Source organism: Phyllostomus hastatus, unplaced genomic scaffold, assembly GCF_019186645.2.
Source record: "Phyllostomus hastatus isolate PE091 unplaced genomic scaffold, TTU_PhHast_1.1 phas_contig_98, whole genome shotgun sequence".
NCBI lineage: Eukaryota > Metazoa > Chordata > Mammalia > Chiroptera > Phyllostomidae > Phyllostomus > Phyllostomus hastatus.
In genome coordinates, this window is record NW_025333999.1 from 12,929,006 (window position 1) to 12,953,057 (window position 24,052).

Consider the following 24,052-nt stretch of genomic DNA (forward strand, 5'->3'; position numbering starts at 1 on the left):
GAAAGGGTGACTTAAAAATTAATAAATACTTTGGGTCAACTGACTAAAGGCTGAAATTAAAAATAAATTTCACATGGCTTAAGGGTCTAAATACAAAAATTAACCTATAAGAAAATTAGAAAAATTTATAAGGAATAGATTCATAATCTCCGTGTGAGGCTATTCTCAAGTCATATAAAAATAATAGTGCTGATTTGATTACGTGAAAGTCTTAAACGTCTACAGAGTAAAACAAAGACAAGAGACAGACTGAGAGAAATAAATCCCACACAAAAATCAGACCAAGAAACTACACAAAGACACAGAAGGCAAGTAGGTGGCTGTTGGGAATGTGCATCCTCTGGGGTCACCCGCATACCGGAACCGGCTGCCCGAGCCGTGCTCCAGAGGTACATTAGGTGATGGAATCTGGGTGATTATTTTCTTCTCTACGTTTTCCTGAAATTTTCCAAAAAAAAATTTTTTACAACGATCGTTTGTAACTAAAACTTTTGAAATTGTCTAACAACTGAAAAGTCTGGCCTGCCTTACTGTCCATATTTTACCAGCTTTATTTGAGGACTATGACAGAGAGGCACTGGAGTCGTTGCTTCCTTTGTCTCACTACCATACCTATTGCAGAAGTGAGTCCTTAGCAATACTAAAAAGGAAATGCTCACTGACGGATACAACAATGTCGTAGGTGTGGGAGACCTGGGTGCCAACACCTGAGAATCCTAGACTTCCTCATTACACGCTTCTCCCAGTCCTCCTTCCAGTATCCGACGCATACCGCCATCCACCCCACCAGGACCAACTATACGCAAGACTTCATTCCTAGCGCGCGCCTCAGCAAGACTCCCGCGTCTCCACGTCAGTAGTCAGCCCGGGAACGCCCCGGACCCGCCCCGTCTCCGGTAGTGTTGTTGTCACGTGGCTGGGGCGGGCCCTGACGTCAGGGGCAGGGGAGGGACTGCGCAGGAGCAGAAAAGGGGGCGGGGGACTCGGCTTGTTGTGTTGCTGTCCCAGAACCTGAGCCAGTCTAGCTGCGGACAGAGCTTCTCCAGCCGCCCGACAATGTCGTCTCATTTACTGGAGCAGCCGCCGCCCCTGCACAACAACAACAACAACTGTGAAGAAGGAGAGCAGCCTTTGCCCCCGCCAGCCGGCCTCAACAGTGAGTGCTGGGCGGGCGGACTGGGTGAAGGAGATGGGGGAGGAGGAGCTGCCCCTGCTGCCGCGGCCAGTTCCCCCCCGGCGGGGGGGGGGTGCCGGGAGGAGAAGGTAGCCCATTGGTCTAGGCTGAGGATGTGCGGGTGACTGACAGTTTCCGTCACCTGTCAGGATGAGGTGCTTGTGTCTTCCTCCGGTCCGGTCTTCCCTCCTTCTTGGGGTCTTGGGGCGGGGGCTGCTTCTCTTCCCGGTTTCGGAGGGCTGGTGGGAGGGAAGAGGAGGGGGACGAGCCCTATTCCACCTGTGGTGGGCCCCTGAGCGGAGCCTGTCGAGGCGTGAAGGGGCGGGCTGAGGAGCCCTGGGAGGGTGGGCGGAGCGGACGCTGAAGGGGACGTGGGCAGGGATGAACGTGCGGCAGGGAAGCTGGGGGATGGACGCGGGCCGCCGGCCGAGGGGAGGGGGCGGTGGGGAGACGGGTGCGCGGTCAGCTGTGCGGCGGCGCGGAGCTTGGCGCTGCTGACCCCACCTCGCGTCACCAGGTCGGCCCGGCGCGGAGTGGGAGACGTCTGGTTGCGTTCCTTTGTTACCACAGGCTGGTTAGGGAAATCATTTGGTAATTTAGTGGTTACTTGTTTAACGTCTGGGCGGGGGAAGCTCTGCCACTTTTTTTTAGATGTTTCAGAGTTGCTCAAGTGATTTTTTTTTTTCTTTTTGACGATGGGGTTGTGTGTCCTGTAAACCTGTTTATGAACAAACACCCTCTTGAACCATACAAGATTGCACAAATCACGGAATCTGGGGTAATGAATTTTCAGAAATGGGTTTAAAAACACATTCATATACAAGGGCGGATGAAAGTTAATGACAGTATTGAATTAAGACCAAGTACAGTTGCTTTTCATAACATTCTGGTGCTCAGACATCTTGTCCTGAGGTTAGTCTCAGATGGCTTTAATGCTCAGAATCTTGGAAAGGTTTCTGCTTCATCTTCCTATAATTCCTCCCATGAAAGAGGTGGTTGGGACAGTTCACAAACGACCAGATGAAACTGTTAAAAAGTCGTTTGGATGCTTACATGACATTTGAAGGCATTGCAGTGTCTTCCATGAAAGGAAGGTGTTGCAATATGGCTTCAAAATTATCTAAGGGAAAAGAGTTCCTGTCCTCACAAGATGGGGATAGAATTCGATTATTTTAAGATGTTTTCATTGCTTATTGCTGCTGCTCCATCTTTTCGTGGATAAATTCTTCAAATGTTGACTTTTTAAAACTTTTTAAAAAGTGTCTTATGTTCTAGAATGTAAAAAATTGTTTTCCACACTAAACTAGGATTAATTTGTGCCTGTGTTATTTGCTGTGCATATTAATCTGCATTTTAAAATCATTTACCCGTGTTTAACATACTCTTAGAACTGTGGGATTTTAAAATGGCATAAGATTTCTTTATTATTATTTAAATTTTATTTTTCAATTACAGTTTACATTGAATATTATTTTATATTAGTTTCAGATTAGTTTCAGATGTTCAGCACAGTGTTTAGACAGTTTTCTACTTTACAAAATGTTGGGAAGAGACTTGAGAGATTTCTGTCACCTGTTATTTACCAGGAAAGAAACAGGTCTAGAGTCAAATGTGCTGTTGACACCTGGCAAGGACCTGGAGCGGAGGTTTTCACGTTCATCCCATCTAGTGCTCCTTTCAGGACGCTTCTTTTCAGTGGCCCAGAATTGTGTGTTTCTAATTCTCTGGGTGTGTTATTCCACCTAATGTAATATACAGAGGTGGCCTGTCCTTCTGTCTTTTTCTAGTACATGTTTTTTAATTGTACTCAGTGTTTGTCTATGATACCTTTAAGTTAGCTATTTGGTTAGTATGTGTACATGATTTCACAGAAAGCAGAGGAATTGTAATTTTCCTTTGACCATTTAACAACAACAAAAATGGTGTTGATCTATGTGTGATTGTTTTTATTTCTGTGTCTGACAGACCTATTAGGTATTTGATGATGTTAGCCAAGCAGTTGCTGCTATGTTTATGTTAGCTCTTAAAAAGTGGAAGAACACTGAGCCTGTGTGTGATAATCAAAATGTTACTTTGGGAAGTCTGTTACATAGGAAATATTCTGGGGGTAGGGTGAGCTTTCAAGTTACTGAAAAGCTTTTGGATAGTGCCACATTTATTTATTCCCCTCTTGCCTTTTACAGTTTGTTTTTTAGCTCATTATACAACACTGAACTGAGCAAAACAAGCCTTATTGATTCCTTCAAGTGATTTTTAGGCACTGGGCAAAACAACTTATTCAGGCATCTAATACGTACTATCCAAATTGCTGATTAAGTTGAAGTTCTTTGTTGGGTAGAGTTGCACAACTACGAAAAACAGGAGGTGAACTCATGGTACAAATTATCTCTGGCTTGGGATTTTATCTTTAGGTCAGGGATCAAAGCAGAGTTTTAATAGCAAGTTATTGAAATATTTGGAAGAATGAAACCTGATTTTTTTTAACTTACTGTTTTAGGGGAACTGTTCCCTTTCATTACAAATTAGTGAACAAATATCTGAACTGCTTTCAAAGTTTAAAAGGATATTTTCCAATTTCTAATGTTAGTTTTATTCTTAAGAAAATGATTAAATTACTGAAGAATATTTGTATAGGGCATTTATGTCATAAAAATCAGCAGGTGTAATATAAGGCAAATCAAGATACCAGTATAATTCTTGTTTAATGTAGGAAGTACAGCATTTTTTTTCCTTTTTTAACATCTTCAGCCATGATGTTCTTGCTTCCCCAATATTGCAAGATGACTTTTAAGACTATGATACATGAAATGTCACTGTCTTATAATACTTTTTAGAATACATAATTAATTAGTGTGTGAGTACTTACTTGTGCAAAAAGACCAACTTTTTAAAAAATAAGAATGTCCGTGACTGTTCGTAGTCTCAATTCTAGCATCAAGTACTTGAAATAAAATAAAGGCTTTAAGGAAAGAGGATAAGACATAATAAAATGTGTCACTCCTGGTTAGGGTCAGATTGACACATGGAGCCTTGGAAAATGAGAAATAGTACTGTTCTTTCTTCCGCACCCCCTAGCTCTGCCACTCCTCTTTTTGCAGGAGGGTTGACCTGGTGATTGTAAAACTAGAGAGTATATGCAGCAAACAGTCATGAATGTAAACGATAATTGGGCCAGCTTTGACGATGTACTATATTAGAGAATGTAGAAACATGCTTCTCCGAATCTTGTAGCAGTTCTCAAGAACTTAAACTAGAAAATGTCTATTGTATTGTGTATATGTACAATCAGTCATAAGAGAACAGTTTTCAATTTGTAAGTAAGCTTTTAATATAATAGGGCCTGCAGTTCTTAATTTTAAAGCTCGGTTTTTAGGAAGAGGATTCACTCTGAGATTTTTTTCTAGTTTGTATTGCTTGGACAGCACAGTCCTCTTATCTTGTTTTGTTTCCTTTCCAAATAAAAAGGGACTAGTGAGGATCAGTAGAGTTAGAACATCAAAAAATTCAGAGCTGTAAATCAGAAATGAATGAAGAGAGGTGAAAAAGGCATGTGGAGTTCATCTATGGAGAAGGAAAAGTTTGCTTTTTTCACAACCATTTTTCTGAAAAGATAAGAGTGATATGTAGCCTTTTAATGAATATGTGTGCATAACTTTCTCTGCAGTACTGTTTTTTACCATAGATGATATTTCTGGGAAGAGAATTATTGATTAAAGGAAATCTAACTTTTTAAGGCTCTTCATACTGCCAAACTATCCTCCATTGAAGCCTTGATTTCAATAACAATATTAGAAACAATAATTTGGATAGCAGTTAACCATTGCCATTTGTATAGTGGTTTAAGTATGATATATCATGATGGGATGCAAAGCAGTTATTTTTTTAAATTTTTATTTATTTTTAGAGGGGAAGGGAAGCAGAAAGAGAGGGAGAGAAACATCAATGTGTGGTTGCCTCTTGCACGGCCCCTACTGGGGACTTAGCCCACTACCCAGGCATGTGCCCTGAGTGGGAATCTAACCAGTGACCCTTTGGTTTGCAGGCTGGCACTCAGTCCACTGAGCCACATCAGCCAGGGCAGTGATTCCATATTTCTTTGAAAACTCTGGAAGTTTACATAGGAAAGTTTTAATTAAAAGTGGTTTCCTTTGGGATAGGGATGTGAGATTGGGAGGAGAGGTATTACTTTTTATTTTATGTACTGATGTTGCATTTTCAAGAAACATTATTTTGTATTAAATGTTTTTAAAAGATAGATTATAATTATAATATTAGCTAACACATTATACTGGTAACCTTTCCTATTTTTTAATATGGTTTATTCATGTCATCCTCCTGACAATACAGTGAGGTAGATACATTTACTATCCCTATTTTACAGATGAGGAAACTGACAGGTCTGGGGTGCAACAGCTGTTATTAGTGGGAGTTCGAGTTCTTAACCCCTCTCCTAATACGTGTCAAGTAAACATCTGCTTTAAGTAGAAATGCCTTCAGTTATACTGAGTGTTAAGGCAATTACAGAGACTGCTTTTACTAAACTTTTCTAGGTATGCCTCCCCAAGTTCCTAGATTATGATTGCTACATATTTTTAATGCAGGAAGTAGAATTTAGATATTGGTATGGAAATCCTTCAGAAAAGTAAGGTCCAGAACACCTGATATTGTTACATACTTTTTTCTCTTTTTTGATCATCTACTTTAAGTGAACATTTACTGTATTTTGAGGAACACTGGCTTCCACAGAGACCCGTCTGGAACTCCTGCTTGCTTAGTTCTGTCTCCATCAGAGCAGGTCTGGCCTGTTTTTTGTTTTTTGTTTACTTGTACACAGTGGGCTTCTGTACAAGAACTGGTCCCGTTGGTTTAAATAAGTTTGAAAATCCCAGAAACAGTGCTAGCAGGGAGAAAAAAACAGTTTATAATATACCTTGCTTTTTCTCTGCCTCTCTTTTCGGTTAAAATATTTTGCAGCTCTCTAAACTTAGGGATGCTTTTAGCATATTTCTTATACACTACAGAGGCACTCTAAATATTTAGTTAAATTACCTTTAGTGTTAGATCTGCCCTAGCTTTGCTGGTTGAGTTTGTTAAGTCATATCAAGTTCCGAGTTCCGTGTTGTCTTCGTCTGTCTTTGTGTGTATACAGCCTGAGGCTGCAGGGATGTCATCTAACTGGTGTTTGGAAGTACAATGCCAAAGATGTGGTGGGGATTAGGGGACTGTGACAACCCAGGAGTGCCTCAGAGGGAAAGGATGGAAAGAGTAACTTCATTTTTATTAAGCAAACACTGTTCTAAGTACTTTACAAATATAAATTCTTTCACCCAGTTTGTAACTGAGCACTTACCTTTTGTCTATGTTCCTATATTTAATCCTCACAGCAGCCCTTGGAGGTAGGCACTGTGCTCTCATCTTTGTTTTACAAATGAGGAAACTCAAGGTCAGAAAGTCAGATAGATAGTAAGGGGTGGAGTCAGATTTCCAACCAGGTTTGCCTTTGAGTTTTTCCTTCACTCGAGGATGGTGTTCAGGTCTGGAATAGCCATCACCTCATTTAGAGTGCCTTTAGGATTTGAACCTGTTTGGGTCGTTATCCTGTTTTGCTGATGTAGTAGTGTTTGGCCACAGAACTCTCCCTAATGCTTTTGCTGAGAGATCAGAGGAATGGTCCCAGCAACCCGTGTGGTGACAGTTTCTAAAACAAAATTTATTGTATTGAATGGAAACTACGAAAAAATTACTATCTCTTTTTGTTGTGAAATTGGCTTATCAGCTACTATTGCCAATTCTTGTTAAAATTAAAGCTCCTTAATGTGTTCAGCAAACTCATCAAGCCAATAAATATTTTTAAGACCAATCCACATTACCAGAGCCCTAGCCCCTTTCCTGTGGCTCCACACTCTGCCACTGTTCCCATGAGAAAACTTCAGTGTCACCTGTGGCAAATGCGCAGTTGTTACTCCCCCCCAAACCAAAGAGGCTTACTGAAAACCCTAGAAAGTAGCAACTCCTGGGTGAGAACAGAGAAAAGACAAGTTCACAAGGTATGTTTAGTGGATGGAGAAAGGAGAAAGGCTGGAAATAGTGAGGCATAAAGGAAAGGAAGAAACTATTTTGCGGGTTAGAGGTACAGCTTTTTTTCAGGTTTTCTTAGCACTAGCACCTGACTTAATTGTGAGCCAGTTGCATTAACTTTGTGCTCAAATTTGTACACAAAATGAAATTTTTATGATTGCATCCAAGTCCCTCCTCTAGGAGCTTCGCAGTTGTTTGTGCAATTAGGACATAATTGTTAACTTATTTAGATGACCTTTATGAAGTTAGGTCATATGTTTATTTCATTTGTGGAGAGAATACAACTAAATAACTGTGGTGGACTATGGAAAATATATTAAAGGTAAAATATTAAAGGATAATTGTCTAGATATAAAGTATTTTTTGGAAAGCAACCTAAAAGCTTTCAGTTCAGTGAAGTGTTTTGTTGTATGTAAACTAAGCTTTAAACAGAGAGAAAATTGGCTTAAAGACATTTTCTGTGATACTAGTTTTAGAGTTCCAGCTTTTTCTAAGTTGGTTCATTGCATGACCTACTTCAGGAACAGAACTATATAGATTTGTAGAGTATTATTGCTCCTTGTTTGTCGGCTTCAGAATACTTTTGCATTTTGTTTGAGGCGAGTAAGACTTCTTATCTGAACCCACCATGTTCACATCAGTGTGCACACGACAGATTTCAGTTCTGCTGCAGTTAACGTAAGTTATCTGACTTGCCCAACAGGTTCCTGGGTGGAGCTCCCCATGAACAGCAGCAATGACAATGATAATGGCAATGGGAAAAATGGGGGGCTGGAACACGTCCCTTCCTCATCCTCTATCCACAATGGAGACATGGAGAAGATTCTTTTGGATGCACAACATGAATCAGGACAGAGCAGTTCAAGAGGCAGTTCTCACTGTGACAGGTAAGTGAGGTTTTGGTGGAATTCAGGAAACAGATGGGTACAAAGTTAACTCTCATTAGGAAAAATAAATGGCTTACATCTTTATTTCACAAAATATGACACGAGATTTATTATAGTATGTGTATTTATTTTTTTAAAGATTTTATTTATTTATTTTTAGAGAGAGGGGAAAGGAGGGAGAAAGGAGGAGAGAGACACATCGGTGTGTGAGAGAGACATCGATTAGTAGCTTCTTGCACTCCTGCAACTGGAAACCTGGCCCACAACCCAGGCATGTGCCTTGACTGGGAATCAAATCTACAACCTTTCAGTTCACAGGCTGGCACTGAGCCACACTAGCCAGGGCACAGTGTGTATATTTAAATCAGACAGCTCATTCACAAGTACTTGTGTGTTCCCCCAGATTAAATCAATTTCCTTATCAGATTATATTGTTTTTAGATATTTTATCAGTTTAAAGCTGGATGGCATAAATGTTTATTTATAGAATTAATCCAGCTTTCTCCCATTGTCCTTTGTGTCCCTGTCTTACATCTCATAGTCTGCCTGGAACATAGTTATCTGTGTGTATATCTGTCCTCCCTTCTTGATTGTGAGGCTCCATGAGGTGGGTAATGTTTCATCTCCTTGGTATTCTCGCAGTAATGGTGCTGGCAGTTGCTGACACTCAGTAAAGCATTTACATTATAGGAACTGCAGGTTGGTTCAAGTTAGAGCAATGTTTGCACAGTGGAAGCACTAACCAAGTCTGTAAAGATAGTTAATTTTGAAGGCCATTCTGTTTCCTCAGAGGAAGTTTTATTTTAGACCTCATTTTTCTCTGAGTTAGAGAAACTAATTCCACTGATTAAAGTGAAACAGTAAGAATATAGAGGTATGTGTGGGTAGAGTGAAATTGAGCTGTTTGTTTAGTGTTTTTTTTTTTTTTACTTTTTTTTTTTAGGGAGGGAGGGGAAGGGAAGAGAGAGGGAGAAACATTGATTTGTTGTTCCATCTATTTGTATATTCATTGGTTGAGTCTCGTATGTGCCCATGACCAGGGGATCGAACCTGCAACCCTGGCATATCAGGATGATGCCCCAGCCCCCTGAGCTACCCATCGAGGGCCTGAGCTGTTACTTTAATTTTCAGTATAAGCTTCTCTTTTTTTCAGAGGGACTAGATATTAAATGACATACTGGTATCATTTGACACTTCTTAGACCAGTGACAGCCATGCTGATAGCATTACGGGGTATTAGATGATCTTCTGGTTAATTAAGAGTTAACTGATATCAGCCAGGTAGAAAATGCCTGAGGGAAAGATTAAGGAAATATTTAAAAATGTAAACAGTGATTATCTCCAAGGGATAGAATTACAGATTTTTTTCTTCTGAATATTTTTGTGCTTTGTAAAAATTGTGTGCATAGCATGTATTATTACTTACTAGAAAAAGCATAGAAGGAGAAATAGAGGTAACTCATGTTCAGAGTGCTGTGTGTCTAGTTATGATCCACCAATTTTCCCAAGGCAGCAGAGGCCTGGTTTGAGGTCTATAGCTATGGCACAGTGTATAACCCCACCACCCTGTCTCATGGGTGACTTATCTCTATGCTCCTTAAGAGCTTGGGATGGCTCTACTAACAAGCAGAAGGAGAGTGGATAGCTTTCTGAGCAGCTTGCCTTTGATTCCAGTTCTGACAGCATTAGTCTTTCAGAATGAAGTTTTTGTTATCCAGTATGTTATCCTCAGACATACTGCGGGTTCAGTCAGATCACTGCAACAAAGCTAGTGTCACAATAAAGCAAGTTGTAGTCTTTTTGCTGGTGGACGGTCTTCAGTTTGTGACAAATGCAACATCTGGAAAGTATGGTAAAGCAGAGCACAATAAAACATAGCAGAAAAAGTAAACTATAAATGTATTACATTCATTTCATGGGACTGCCTGGTGGGTTTCTGAAGTTTACTGCTCATATGGTCCTGTTGATAGGCTTTTACTCTATATTGAAGTATGTGACACTTGATCACCCGTGCCAGTGTATTGCTTCGCCTGGTGGTCACTTGGTACTGTTACTGAGCCAAGGAAAAGTCAATTGCTCACCTTTTGGGTCATCTGATTTCATTGATGGTTGCAGTGATACCTGTGATCAAATATGAATTTACACTCCTGTGATGGTGTTTCAGCTGGGTTTCCAACCACATGAAATGAGGTATGGCAGATGCTTTTGAACACTTTCTTGTCCCTCAGCTTATGTATCTGCAGGCCCTGGCTTACTGGTTGTCTTTCAGAGGAGGCCTAGAACTCCAGTGCAGTAAGACTCTTGGGATATCTAACACACTTTAACATTTAAACGTGTCTTCAAAATTCATGTCATTTGAATTGTCATGCATCTGTATATTTGAAGTTGTTGAGAAGTGTTCCTTATAGGTGGCAAAGTTTTAGGATTATTGGCTATTGGTCCCAAAGCTAATTTATGTACACTTTCAGTTTAAAAATGGTTTTATAGGTATACTTACGTCACTGTGGTACTTGTTCGAAGATAACATCTATGTGTTTTGCTTTGTGTTCCACCCTGTTGTAGCAGTTTTCAACCTATGATTCATCCAGCGAGCTTTTAAAAATACCAGCACACCAGACACCATCCCTGGAGATTCTTATTCTGTTGTCAGGGGAGGGGTAGAATCAGGAGAATATTTAAAAATCTCCCCAGCCAATCCTGACATGAGTCAGGGTTGAAACTCTAATATAGGGGTGTCAAACTCATTTTCACCAGGGGCCACCTAAGCCTCGTGCTTACCTTCAAAGGGCCGAAATAATTTTAGGACTGTATAAATGTAACTACTCCTTAACTGTTAAGTAGTTGAAATTCCATTCAGCCCTTTGACGGCAACTTCGAGGCTGATATGGCCCCTGGTGAAAATGGGTTTGACACCCCTGCATCTAATGCATTCCAAAGTGTTAAGAGTGGTAAGCAGTTTATCAAAGACATGTTTAGTATTTCTGAGCGAGATGGGAATGGTGTTGAGAAGAGTGTGGAAGTGGAGTGGTGCTTGGGTCAGACTCTCACCTGTCATGCTGCTGCCTTGACCTGTTTGTTCATGGCTCTGTGAAGCTGGCCCTTAACTTGACCTTTGGCTGTGAACCCAACAGAGTTATGAGTGTAATGATAGTAAACTAAGATTTCTAGTTCAAGCAAAACTTTTTTAAATACATTAATATGTTTGTTTCATATAGAACCAGCTTTTCTCTTATCCTACCTTCCTTTAAGGATCTCCTGTGTCAACTGTAGTAGCCTAGGACTACTGGGCTTAATCAACCTGATACATTTCTGGTGACTGTATTTATTTTTTAGTCAGTCTCACCAAAATCTCTGTATATTAACATTGTACACATGCTCATGATAACTTTAATACTTAACATCTGTTCTGTTGAACATTTTTCATCTCTATTTGAATTTAGATTTTGGGGGGCAGTGTTTAGTGAAAGGCCTAGAGACTTGCTGTGGAACTATACAAGGAATCATTGATAAAATTAAGAATAGGACTTAGCACATTACATTCATCTAGTGTACAAGTACAGTTCATGGTCATGTGTCTTTGTCTAAAAATTTATCTGTAAATTTTTATAGTTCTGGGACTGCATTTTGTATTTTTCATTAAAGGTTATATATTTATATACAAACGTGTGTGTATATATAGATATATATGTATATGCTTACCTAATTCACTGAAATGTCTCAAAGCAAATATTTCTGAAATAAGCAGAATAGTGCTTCTCAAACTTTTTGGTCTTTCTGCTTCTTTACACTCCTAAAAATTATCAGGGATCCCACAGAGCTTTTGTTTTACATGGATTATATATTTTGGTATTTACTATATTAGAAATTGAAACTGAGAACATTTAAAAATAATGTATTTATTCATTCGACAATAATAAACCATTATATTTTAACATAACCTTTTAAAATGGAAAATAACTAGTTTTCACAAAAAAATTTAGTAGGACTAGTGGCACTGTTTTATGTTATTGTAAATATCTTTAATATGTGGCTTAGAAAACAGCTGGATTCTCATGTGCATTTGCATTTGATCTGTTGTAATGTCACACATGTAACCTCTGGAAAATTTCACTGCATATTCATGAGAGAATGAGAATGAAAACAGCAAATGAATCTAATAATACTAGATTGAATTTTTATAATACTATTATAAAAATAGTATTAACCTCGAAGACCCTTTGAATGAGTCTTTGGAAACTGCTTTCACACTTTGAGAACTGTTGGTAATGAATGATTTAATGATGAAGGAACTTTGAGACAAAGAACCTCAAACAAGGTTTCTGTGTTTAAAGATCATTTTACCTTTATTGGGGGGAAAAAGTAAAATTAAAATGTGAGAGTCTTGCATCTGTAGGTAACATTTCCTTTGCAAAGTTATCATTGTGAAGGAATTTATCACCACAGAAAAATTCCAGAACATTTTGGAGTAAAAATGCTCAATTTCATTTTTTCTTCTATGGGGTTATGGTATGCTTCTGATTTGCTGCTTTTCACAGCCATATACTATGACTTTTAATTTTCTGATTTCTGGTAGGGATAATTTATTTGACAAAATGGGAATTAAAACTAATGACTAAATTCTTTCTTTCCTAGCCCTTCCCCACAAGAAGATGGACAAATTACATTTGATGTGGAAATGCACACCAGCAGGGACCATAGCTCTCAGGTGTGTGTGTGTGTGTGTGTGTGTGTGTGTGTGTGTTAATTTACTTTTCTAATTCACAGTAAATAGTTACAGAAATGCAAGCCTCTACGTATGTATGTTTGACTAAAATAAAGAATTAGAAGACTTTAAAAAATAGTTTGAAGCTGTTTTAAGTTATTCAGTTTCTGGTTTTGGAATTCACTTAGGATGATATTGTCCTTGTTGTACTCCTTTACAACTGAGAATTTGGGGGCATATCATCCTAAAAGAATTGGAAAATGATTGCCTGTGAGGTCATTTTACTGCTTCAGTCTAGTTTTCTTGAGTTTATAAATAGAAAACCAAAACACATGTCTCATTAAGGTCCCAAAATAAATGAAAAGGAGGGTGGTTGTAGAACCAGGTATGAAAACTTTTGCTGCATCCAAAATGAAAGCAATGATTTTTGAGATGAATTTCAACAGCTAAGATAAAATTGATCTAAATTATGCAGGTTCCTTAAGTTAAATAAGGTAAATATAGTTCACTTAGGAGTTGACATTGTTGGAAGTATAGATAGATATGGTATTGAAAGCTTATAAAGGTCTATGTTATAAAATTTGTGATAAGTAAGTAATTGTTAATGATTTAGAATGTTCATAGCCAGCCCTTAAATTTATTGATGTGTCAAGTCACCTCAAAGTGTCAGAGTGCAGATTCCTGAGGATAGGAACTATTGTCCTTCTCTCTTGTGTTAAGGTGCTTGAAGAATGTATGTTGAATGTATGTTGAATGTAAATAAATTGTAATAAAAACTTGCTTTGTGGGATTCTCATTGTACCATGTCTTGAACCCTTTGCACTAGAAATATTTTGCCTGTTATGTGGAATCCACCCACTATTGTTCTATTTCAGAAGGCTGCATGATTTCTTCCTACTTTGACTCTGCTCTGTTTGTGCTATTCTCTGAAGCCCAGGAAACCTCTGGGATTGAATACAAATGTATTTCATGATGAACTGGGCTCTGTGGAGGAGGTCAGAGTAGCTTGGCTCTCATGCAGGGAGGTGTCTGACTGGTCTTGCCAAACTGCTGACTTTTGTACGTAAGTTTGGCCATGTGCAGTAAGCTGTAACAATGAAGAAGGAAGTCTATGAAGTTACCATGGCAAAAAGTGTACTAAGGAATGCCAAGATAGAGAAATGAAATTAATTTTTTGCTGTAGTCAGTCCTGAGGAAAATGTCCTCAATCCGTATTGTCTTTTGTATGGACACATTGAAAATCTAGAATAGCATTTTCCAAAATATATTTTGAGGAACATTTGCTCAGTGGGAAACCCCATAAAATCGTTCTGATGTCACATAAGTGGGAAAGGATATAGTGCCTGGGCTCCCTCACATCAGTTAGTCACAGCAGGTAGGAACGTGTTATAGGCTCTGACGGTTCCTGCAGTAAAGAAATCTGTTTATTTAAACCAAGTATTTCCCAGTCATTTATTTGACCATAGACCTCCCTCTCCCTCCACATATACTTTTTGCCTCTAATAATCTACCTAACAACCTAATGGATGACTTTGGTCAGTGTTCATGCAATGGCAGGTGTACAATTAGATTTAACTGATGATTGAACTTACGGGACTCCTGGAGTTGAAAATGTGAAACTTTTGGCCTCTAGGTCAGGTTATGATAGCATTGCTGTGTGATTCCTATTCAGATATAAGTACCTGAAAGAACATTGGTTAACATCAACCCTTTGATAAGCAGTATAACAGTCAGATCAGTCAGTTTAAATAGGGTTACATGTTTGGAAAAGCAGTTTAACTTTTACACATACATCAAAAGCATTATATCTTTTTTTCAAGCCTCACCCAAGGATATGTTTATTGATTTTAGTGAGAGAGGAAGGGGAAAGAGAAAAAGAGAAATATGGATCGGTTGCCTCCTCTATGCACCCCAACAGGGGATCGAACCCTTAACCTAGGTATGTACACTGACCGCGATGGAGCCTGCAGCCTTCTGATGGACAGGATGACACTCCAACCATCTGAACCACCAGGCCAGGGTTATATACCAGAAGCGTTACATCATTAAGACTTTTAGTGAAGGAAATATCAGTAGGTACAATTTATTTAGACTTTATTAAATAAAGATTTTATTTATTTATTTTTAGAGAGGGAAGGGAGGGGGAAAAGAGAGAGAGGAACATCAATGTGTGGTTGCTGGGGGCCGTGGCCTGCAATCCAAGCATGTGCCCTGACTGGGAATCGAACCTGCGATGCTTTGGTTCGCAGCCTGCGCTCAATCCACTGAGCTACGCCAGCCAGAGCTTATTTAGACTTTTAAATAGCCTTTTAAATTGTTTTTTTTTTTTTAATTGCAGAAAAGATAATGTAAAATTAACCACTTTAGGGTTTGGGAAGATGAAATTTTTTTTCATGAATGAGAAGCAAGTATAGGGTTAAGAAACAATTTAAAGGAGTTAACAAAGGACTATTATGATACTTGTTCTTCCTGAATATTTTTATATATGTCTATACCAGGAATACGACATTTTCAGCCTTTTCTAGGAGGAAGAAGGAAAAATATTGATATTAGACATATTATTGGTGCTAAATTTATTTTTTTTAAGTTTTTCCCACTTTTAGTGCTCTCATTTCAGTGAAGGAGGTGATATTATACGCATGAACAAATGGGCAAGGTGAAGCTTTGTCTTAATTAAGTTACTTATCTAAGATTACAAAACCAAGTAAGTGACAGAGTCAGGGCTGTTTGAGCCTATGACTACCATTCCTTCTACTAAAATAAGTCATTGAAAGAAATCTGTTTCAGGAGAGCTCACAAGGTTCTGAGAAGAAACTAACACATGTCTGGTGAGTTATGGTATGAGGAAACCTAAGTTAGAATGCATTTAGGCAAAAAGTCATTCAGTCTATATTTTCAGAATGGTAGTCCTCAAGAGTCTCAGTTTTGTCACAGAAAATAGACTGTGGATTATCTCTTGAAGGCATTTTGCAGTGGGTTTCTGGGACCAAAGAGGGCAGCATAGTGTTGGGTATCTTTGGAAGGTGATAGAAACTGAAATTGTCCTCTCTTTTCCCCTCTTCTAAACTGTTATCTGAATGTGGAGCCCACAGACTGCAGTTTACTGTCCATGTTTAGAGACTTAAAGAACTTGCGGAACCCTGGCTGGTGTGGCTCAGTGGATTGAGCGCGGGCTGCAAACCAAAGCATCGCAGGTTCGATTCCCAGTCAGGGCACATGCCTGGGTTGCAGGCCACAGCCCCCAGCAACCGCACATTGATGTTTCTCTCTCTTTCTCCCTCCCTTCCCTCTCTAAAAATAAATAAGTAAAATCTTAAAAAAAAGAACTTGCAGTGAGCCAGAGAAGGCCAGTATAAGGGGATAGAAGCTGGGGCTTTCCGTGTGAGGACAGGCTAAAATGATCATAATCTACTGTGTGAATAGATGTAGGGATAGAGAGAAGGTTATCGATTCAGTTGAAAGCATAGTTCTTATTTAATTAGATTAAGTACATTTTACCACATTCTGAAATTCTGAGTTGGAAGACAGTTTAAAACCTGAAACTGGCAAATTTAAGATTAATAAAAGGAGGCTCAGGGCCAGTTGTAAATGAGGAGAGCTGGAGAGCTTATGATCCTGATTCTAAAGTGATCTGGGTTTAAAAAAAAAAAATAGTCCAAAGATAACTTTGCTTCACTCAACTGAGAAAATTACATCATCTTAAAAAAATAGAGCAAAAAAATCTTATTATTTTTTAATTCTCTTGGAAAGTATGAGATACTAACTTGTTCACAAATTTAAACCTAAAACTTTGAGCAGTTTTAGAGAGAGAGACTTGTGAGACCTAAGTTTGAAATTTCACAGAAAGGATATGCAGTGTGTTGAATATTGTCAGGTACTGTGAATATGCAAATTGATCTATAAATAAATTGTAACAATTTATTGGTTTTGATTTAAGATGTTTTTAGATTTACTGTAAAGAGCCAACTCATGATTCTGAGTAATCTCAGTACCCAGTAGTGTTGAGATTTTCCCAGTGGAAAAAGTTTAATCCTCAAGGCTGTGTCATGTCATCCAGTGGAATTTGTGAAGTCCAGGCACACTAAGTAAAACCATAGCAAAAATCCACAGGGATGGTATTTTTGGTTTGGTAGTAAAAAGGACTACCTGTATCTGGAGAGTTCTGAAGCTGCCTTCTCTGGGCAGCTATTCCACAAGTAACTGGACCTGTTGAAAAAGAATCCTGGGATATGTCAGGCTCTGCATTTTGTAACTACCTACTGAAAAGAATCAAAGCTTTGGCCAAAGACTGGATCCTATTCAAACAAAATTACAAATCAAAAACAATTCTTAGCTTTGAGATCTTTTGGTTTGAGGTCATAGCATCACATTCCTTAAAACTGAATGAATAATGCTGTGTCATTTTTAGGAATGTCTCCTTCCTATGGGTTCTATTATAAGAGAAGCTTTTGGAAAATTTGATTGCTTTTGGCCTGAAAACTTGAGGTTATTATTAAAGAGAAAACACATTTCTTTTTCATTTAGTTGATACAAAAGATGTCAAATTCTGACTCCATATAAAGTAACTTATTCCCCCCCCAAAAAACACAAAAAACAAAAAACACACAAAAAAACACAAAAACACAAAAACAGCCTTTTGTCTTAAGTAGTTTTGAATAAACCTTGCGAAATGTTTGGATAGTGATTTGTTTAGAAAAATAGAAGCTTCTAGGGAGTAAAACCTAATGCTGAAGAGGGAGGGCTCTAGAGACATTTTGCCTGGATTTGGATTCCGGCCCTCCGACTTACTGCTTATGGAACCTTAGGCAATTACTTAATTTATATCTGTTTCCTCATCTGCAAAAATTGGGTATTAACAGTTCCTATTTCTACAGGGTTGCATGGTAAAAGTTAATGCATGGAAAGTACTTGGAGTTAGACTTGTCTCTTGATACGTGCTTAATAAATACTATTATTATTTGTTTCCTTATCACATCGCCTAGTTACTTATTTTCTCATCACTTTATATTTGGTAGCACATACCAGGGGTGTCAAACTCATTTTCACCAGGGGCCACATCAGCCTCATGGTTGCCTTCAAAGGGCCGAATGTAATTTTAGGGCTGCATAAATGTAACTACTCCTTAACAAGGGGCAAGGAGCTTGGTGCTGCTGCCTGGTAGAAGCAAGGTTCTGGGCCGGATAAAACAACATGGAGGGCTGGATTCAGGCCCTGGGCCTTGTTTTTGCCACGTGTGGCATAATACTTTTTGATATGTTGTCTTTTATTTTTAATTATAAAAAGTTTTAAATACATACAAAAGTAAAGAGTATATTACAGTGGACCTTCATATAAGCATCACCCATATTCAGCAATTATCAACATTTTCCACACTTCAGTTAGCTTAGCCTCAAATGTTTTTTTTTTAATTTTTAATTTTTAATTTTGAAGATTTTATGTATTTATTTTTAGAGAGAGGGGAAGGGAGGATGGGACGGAGAGAAATATCAATGTGTGGCTGCTTCCCACACTTCCCCCACTGGGGACTTGGCCTACAGCTCAGGCATGTGTCCTGACTGGGGATCCACCTGGCGACACTTTGGTTCATAGGCTGGCACTCATTCCACTGAGCTACACCAGCCAGGGCTCAAATGTGCTTTTTGTCTCAGGTTCATTTTTTTTATTGAGGTTTAATTGAAGTTTCAGATTTGTATTCTATGTTTAGATATAAAAACAGTAAAACTCATTCAAGTTCTTTTTAAGATATTAAAGATCTTAATATCTTAAGGTTATTTCAGAGATTATTTTGTCAGCCTCTTTAGAAAAATGGCATATTTCTTATATAAAAATTACTGATGTTCAGCCTTTTGATTTCCATGTGTTCTCTGGATTTGTCTTTTGTAGTAGGAAGATCTGGTGTTCCTTTTTGCCTTTTTAATTTTTGAATTCTTCTTTATAGTCAGAAGAAGAAGCTGTAGAAGGAGAGAAAGAAGTTGATGCTTTGAAGAAAAGTGTAGACTGGGTGTCAGACTGGTCCAGTAGGCCTGAGAACATTCCACCTAAGTGAGTTCTTACTTGTTCTCTTCAGTGGGCACAGTGGGTGTGTGTGCATTGGACCTGCTACTTCCCACACTGTTTTCAGCAAATGCATTTCTGATACCCGTTTCTGAATTTCTTCCCCCAGGGAGTTCCACTTCCGGCACCCAAAACGGTCTGTTTCTTTAAGCATGAGGAAAAGTGGAGCCATGAAGAAGGGGGGTATTTTCTCTGCGGAATTTCTTAAGGTGTTCATTCCATCTCTTTTCCTGTCTCATGTTTTGGCTTTGGGGCTAGGGTAAGTACTGGGCAACTGGTACAGGTTTTTTTCGTTCATTTTACCCTCACGTTTTATTTCCAGGTTTAAGGAACACATGTAAAATCAGTCTGTATTGTTTTGCTATTAATGTTTTAGTGTAAATAGGGTATGAGCTTAAATGAATTCTTAAAGTTAGTCCACTGTTGGTACAGTGATTAGCATATTTAATTGTAGTTTTTTTCTGAAAAATAAATTGATCATATTAATTTCCTAAGTGATTTTTTAAAAAAAAGATTTATTTTTAGATAGAGGGGAAGGGAGAGAAAAAGAGAGGCATGAGAGAAACATGCAGCCTCTCACATGCCCCCAGTCAGGGACCTGGCCCGTAACCCAGGCATATGCCCTGAACTGGAATCAAACCTGCAACCTTTTGGTTTGTGGGATGATGCCCAACCCACTGAGCCACACCAGTCAGGGCCTAAGTGATCATTTTTAAATGGGCTTGTCTGTGATTGATTTTTCTTTTTGGGTTGTGTCATTGTTGTTTATAAATTACTTAGGGTTATTTAAACTTTAATGTAAACTAATCTTCAGTGTGTAAATTTGGGGGTTGATGTGAACTTTTTTCCCAGCTGGGAAAATACACCATTTTATTATATAGTCCTTGAGTGAGACTGGTCGGTTGTTTGATGAGATAGTGTTTTGTTTCTCTTCGTAGCATTTTCATTTTTTCTTCTAAAATTAGCTCTACATTGACCTGTATTTCATTAATTTTTCATGCATGCTTCTTAAAGTCTTTTTTTGTTTTGATTTGAGTAATTGAGGAAATATATATTTGAAAGATTTTAGAGTTAAACACTAGCTGTTAATTTTATTCTAAGACATATCTGTTATTCTCTTTAAGCATGTCCAGTGGGTCACTTTCTGTATATAATAAGCAAAAGATACATCTTTCCTAAGCTTCCCTTTAAGGAGCTCAGCATATGGGAGAGATGTGCACAGTCTTGAACACAGAAACGCGTGACTGTTCCATATACCCCCTTTTGTCTTCTGAGTGATGTATCTGTTTTTAAGGACAGCAGTCACGAACATCACCATGGAAGGTGTTTGGGTTGGAAAGGAATGTGTGACTGTGTGACTGTTGTATGGGGTTGGAATGGGGGCAGGGGTAGGGCTTTCAGTTCCCTATAATATTGACTGCACTGTGGTCCATTTGCCCTTAAGAGGTGGGTTTTTGTACCTTGCAGCATCTCTTCTTTTCCTGAATCCAGACCATTTCTCTTGCTGGTGTAAATGTAACTGTTGTTATAGATGAACGTAGGAAAAGGGATTTTAAAAGTTGGTTGGTTTTATTATACTGGGGGGTGGGACTAATACTTTCCTTAACTTCCCTTCTGCTTATGGTGTTTAAGGGTAAAATACTTGCTTAGCACAAAAAAGTAATATTGGGCTCTTAGTCCTTAAGAGTTAAACTGTTAACTCTTAGTCCTTAAGAGTTAAACTGTTTCAAGAGGGCTCTGAAAGAGCCCTCTTGAAAGCACTGGGAGCTTTATAATTGGGGATATTACTATTCAATATATTTTGTATCTGAAGTATCAGTCAATCTACAAAAGCCCAGAACTTTTTACCTACCACAAAGGAGTAATTGAAAGGAGGTTGGCCCTTCTTTACTCCTGGGGGCGTCTGTTTTCTCTCACCTTCCCTTGTCGAATTGCTGGCCCTGCACTGTCCCATCTGGCCTCCAGAGACCAGTTGGGCTGGCTTGTGACTAGTTTTAGGTCAGTCAGTGATGACTTTAGGGTGCGGGGGACTACACACTTATACGTTTTGAGCATTTTATAAGGACTGAAATTTTTAGTTTTTGTTACAGCTCATCGTGTGGACAAGCCTGTGTAGAACTGTTGGAAGTAGGTGAAACATGGTGCTTTCTCTTTCCTTCCAGCATCTATATTGGAAAACGACTGAGCTCACCTTCTGCCAGCACCTACTGAAGGAAAGAAGCCCCTGGGAAAGCGTGTGACCTGTGAAGTGGTGTATTGTCACAGTAGTGTATTTGAACTTGAGACCATTGTAAGCATGACCCGACCAACCTACAACCCTATTTTTACATATCCAAGCTCCAGTAATTCTCAAATCCAGTATTTTATTCAAACTCCGTTGAGGCATTTTACTAACCTCGTTCCCTTTTTGGCCTGTAAGACACTTTAGAATTTCCTAACAGAGTTTACTGTTGTTTAGAAATTTGCAAGGGCTTCTTTTCCGCAGATGCCACCAGCAGATAATAATTTTGTCAATAATGCTGTTGTCTCCTTTTAGTACCACCAGACTGAGACCTGAATCATTCATGGTATAGATTTTACTCTTGCAAGATGACTCCCGTCTCTCTCTAAAAACAAGATCAGGTTGGCAGATGATATAAAAGCTTTGTTGTTTTGTTTTTCAAGACAAAGGCAAGCTTCTCTAAGCTTGAACTTACTAGTTATTAAAAAGAAAGAAAAACACACAAGACACAAGGAAAAAAATATCCTGGGCAATAAAAAATTATTTTAAACCAGCTTTGGAGCCACTCTTTGTCTAAGCTCCTGATGACACCTTTTTATTCGTAGGAGGCGATCTGTATAGATGACAGCTATGAAATGGAATAGGAAAAATACATCATGATGTATTCTAAAATACATCAGCAGATTTTACTGTATTTAGAATACATGATGTATTCTAAAATACATCAGCAGATTTTACTACTAGTATGTTGTAATGCTGTCTTTTCTATGGCGTAGAATCTTTATTTCTGATAAGGAATGTCTCAGGCCTAGACATATATGAAATTGCTTTTGGGATTTTTGTGTGTGTGTTTGGTATTTTTATGTTTGTTAGTTGCATGTGAATTTTTCATGACTTTCTTTACATTTAAAAAATTTTTCTTTTCTAAGAAGAGGCTTTGGAATGAGGTCCAGTTTTTGGTGTAAATACAGGCTCACTGTCTTAGGAAGCATCACGTCTTCTCTGAAGCCTTTAAACTAAAGGTGATTGTTTGAGTTATTCCAAGCACTTGAGCAACTTGGATAAACAGACTTGGTTTGTGGGAACATTGGACACAGTTCTGAAAAGATGCCATCTGTTGTTTTCTGATCTCCCCTTTTTTAATGTTTACTGTGTGATCTTTCTGAGGTGACCCTGCAATCTGCAGGCACTTTCCGTTGCAGCCGTCTTTTCAGTTACTTCAAATGCCTGATGTTCCAGAGCCCTCAACAACTTCCTTCAATGACATGCTTTTTTTGTTTGTTTCTAAAATGTGAAGCTTTAGGACCAAATTGTTGGAAAGCATCAGGATTACCAGTTATTTCAAGTAGATTTATTGGATTTCAGAACTCACAGCATGACTCTGAAGGATACTATTATATGTTTATATATAAATAATTACTGTTTATGATATAGACATTACTATTGAATATTTAGAGAACCATTGTTAATTTTAAAACTAGCAATTTACTCATTAAATAAAGTGCATCAGGTTGACTTGAATAAAAACACTTGGACAACCAGGTTCACCGGTTTGCAGAAACTCTCTTTTCTCTCACATCAAGTTTTGTAAAATATATGTGTTATAGTGGAAAAGAACATACAGATTAAACAAAAATTAATTTCTGACTTTTTTCAGGTATATAGCTGGCTATCTTTAAGAAAAAGATGTTATATACAAAATAGTTTTCTGAATTATTTTACTTTGTTTTTCTTTCTAGCAATGGATGCTAAATAATTTTGGAGACATTTTTATTATACTTTGTTTCTATTTTATTCTTAAACCTGGTAACACTTGATTTGCCTTCTATAACCTATTTATTTCAAGTGTTCATGTTTAAATTTCTTTGGAAAGAACAAAAATCTGATGGCTCACTGATTTTTGCAAAGCCTGAGTAAAATTTTAAAGGCTGGGCAGGTTAGGAGGGCTAAATAAATAAATTGCTATAATACACAATTTGTATTACAATTGGTATCATGGGAGGGGAATGTAAAATTATTCTTAAAATAAGAGCAACTTTTTACAGGCAACACATTAGCCTCTGTTGAAATTCAGTAGCAGTTCTATCAGCAGTGTGATTGAACTTGGGTCTGCTTATTTTTTCCACATTGAAAATAAATTTAGTTCTTCGCTTTTTCTTAAAAATACTAGTGAAATTTTGGACTGTTTATTATAGGATCACACTAGAAGTTCTAAGATGGGATCCTGTGGGGTTGTGGTTGGCCCTACCATACATGATGAATGTCTGTGCTCTCCACCCAGGTGTGTGGTGAGCAGAAACAGATTATGTGATTGGAAAGGAGAACCCAACAATTAACTGTTGACATTTTAAGATTAATGTTTAAAAAGCTTTACACCTGTTTACAATTTGGAGTTAAAAAGGCTTCATTTTTTTTCTGTTTGATGAAAATTGGCTTAAAATATTTATAGTCAAGAGCAAAACTGCACACTTGCACACTGAAAAGTTCAACACGTTACCTTGATTACAGTACAAATATTTACTGTCCTAAAAAATGAAAATTGAAGACTTAACCAGGCCGATGAATTTTTAAGTGAACCAGTTGTTGAAATTATTGGAATTAACTGAGCCAAAGTGATTATGCATTCTTCATCTATTTAGTTAGCACTTTGTATCATTATATACAGTTTACAATACATGTATAACTTGTAGCTATAAACATTTTGTGCCATTAAAGCTCTCACAAAACTCTATCCGTTTCTCATTTTCAGTGATGTGTTGCATGGGAGTTTAGAGGAGATGGGAACATTTTTATCATTGAGCCTGTGGGAGTGAGTGACACTCCTGCCCTTGAGTGTCCCACACCAGGGAGATAGGCAGCGCATAGTGCAGTTGCTGTGAAAATTGTGTGTGAAGCATAAGACTGTGGCAAGCAGAGCCTTTTTTCTGCCAGATAGT

At 38.2% G+C, this 24,052-nt stretch overlaps 1 protein-coding gene across 3 annotated transcripts; it reads left to right on the plus strand.

Annotated features, from left to right (window-relative positions):
• The first annotated feature begins 956 nt into the window (after positions 1 to 956).
• On the plus strand, positions 957 to 23,847 carry LOC123828304 (BCL2/adenovirus E1B 19 kDa protein-interacting protein 3-like). Of its 3 annotated transcripts, none has more exons than XM_045853145.1 (6): positions 957 to 1,156; positions 7,956 to 8,139; positions 12,772 to 12,844; positions 18,780 to 18,883; positions 19,005 to 19,154; positions 21,058 to 23,847. In XM_045853145.1, the coding sequence occupies exons 1-6, from the start codon at positions 1,057 to 1,059 to the stop codon at positions 21,104 to 21,106; spliced, it is 660 nt and encodes a 219-aa protein (XP_045709101.1). In that variant the 5' UTR covers positions 957 to 1,056; the 3' UTR covers positions 21,107 to 23,847. The 3 variants fall into 3 exon arrangements, with proteins under 3 accessions (XP_045709101.1, XP_045709103.1, XP_045709102.1); XM_045853147.1 differs by lacking the exon at positions 957 to 1,156 and adding an exon at positions 1,653 to 1,765; XM_045853146.1 differs by lacking the exon at positions 957 to 1,156 and adding an exon at positions 1,929 to 1,952.
• Positions 23,848 to 24,052: the final 205 nt, after the last annotated feature.

Coding starts and splice junctions, on each gene's coding strand:
- LOC123828304 (XM_045853145.1), top strand. CDS start 1,057: ATGTCGTCTCATTTACTGGAGCAGCCGCCGCCCCTGCACAACAACAAC. Junction 8,140..12,771: donor GGCAGTTCTCACTGTGACAG/GTAAGTGAGGTT, acceptor TTTCTTTCCTAG/CCCTTCCCCACAAGAAGATG. Junction 12,845..18,779: donor GCAGGGACCATAGCTCTCAG/GTGTGTGTGTGT, acceptor TCTTCTTTATAG/TCAGAAGAAGAAGCTGTAGA.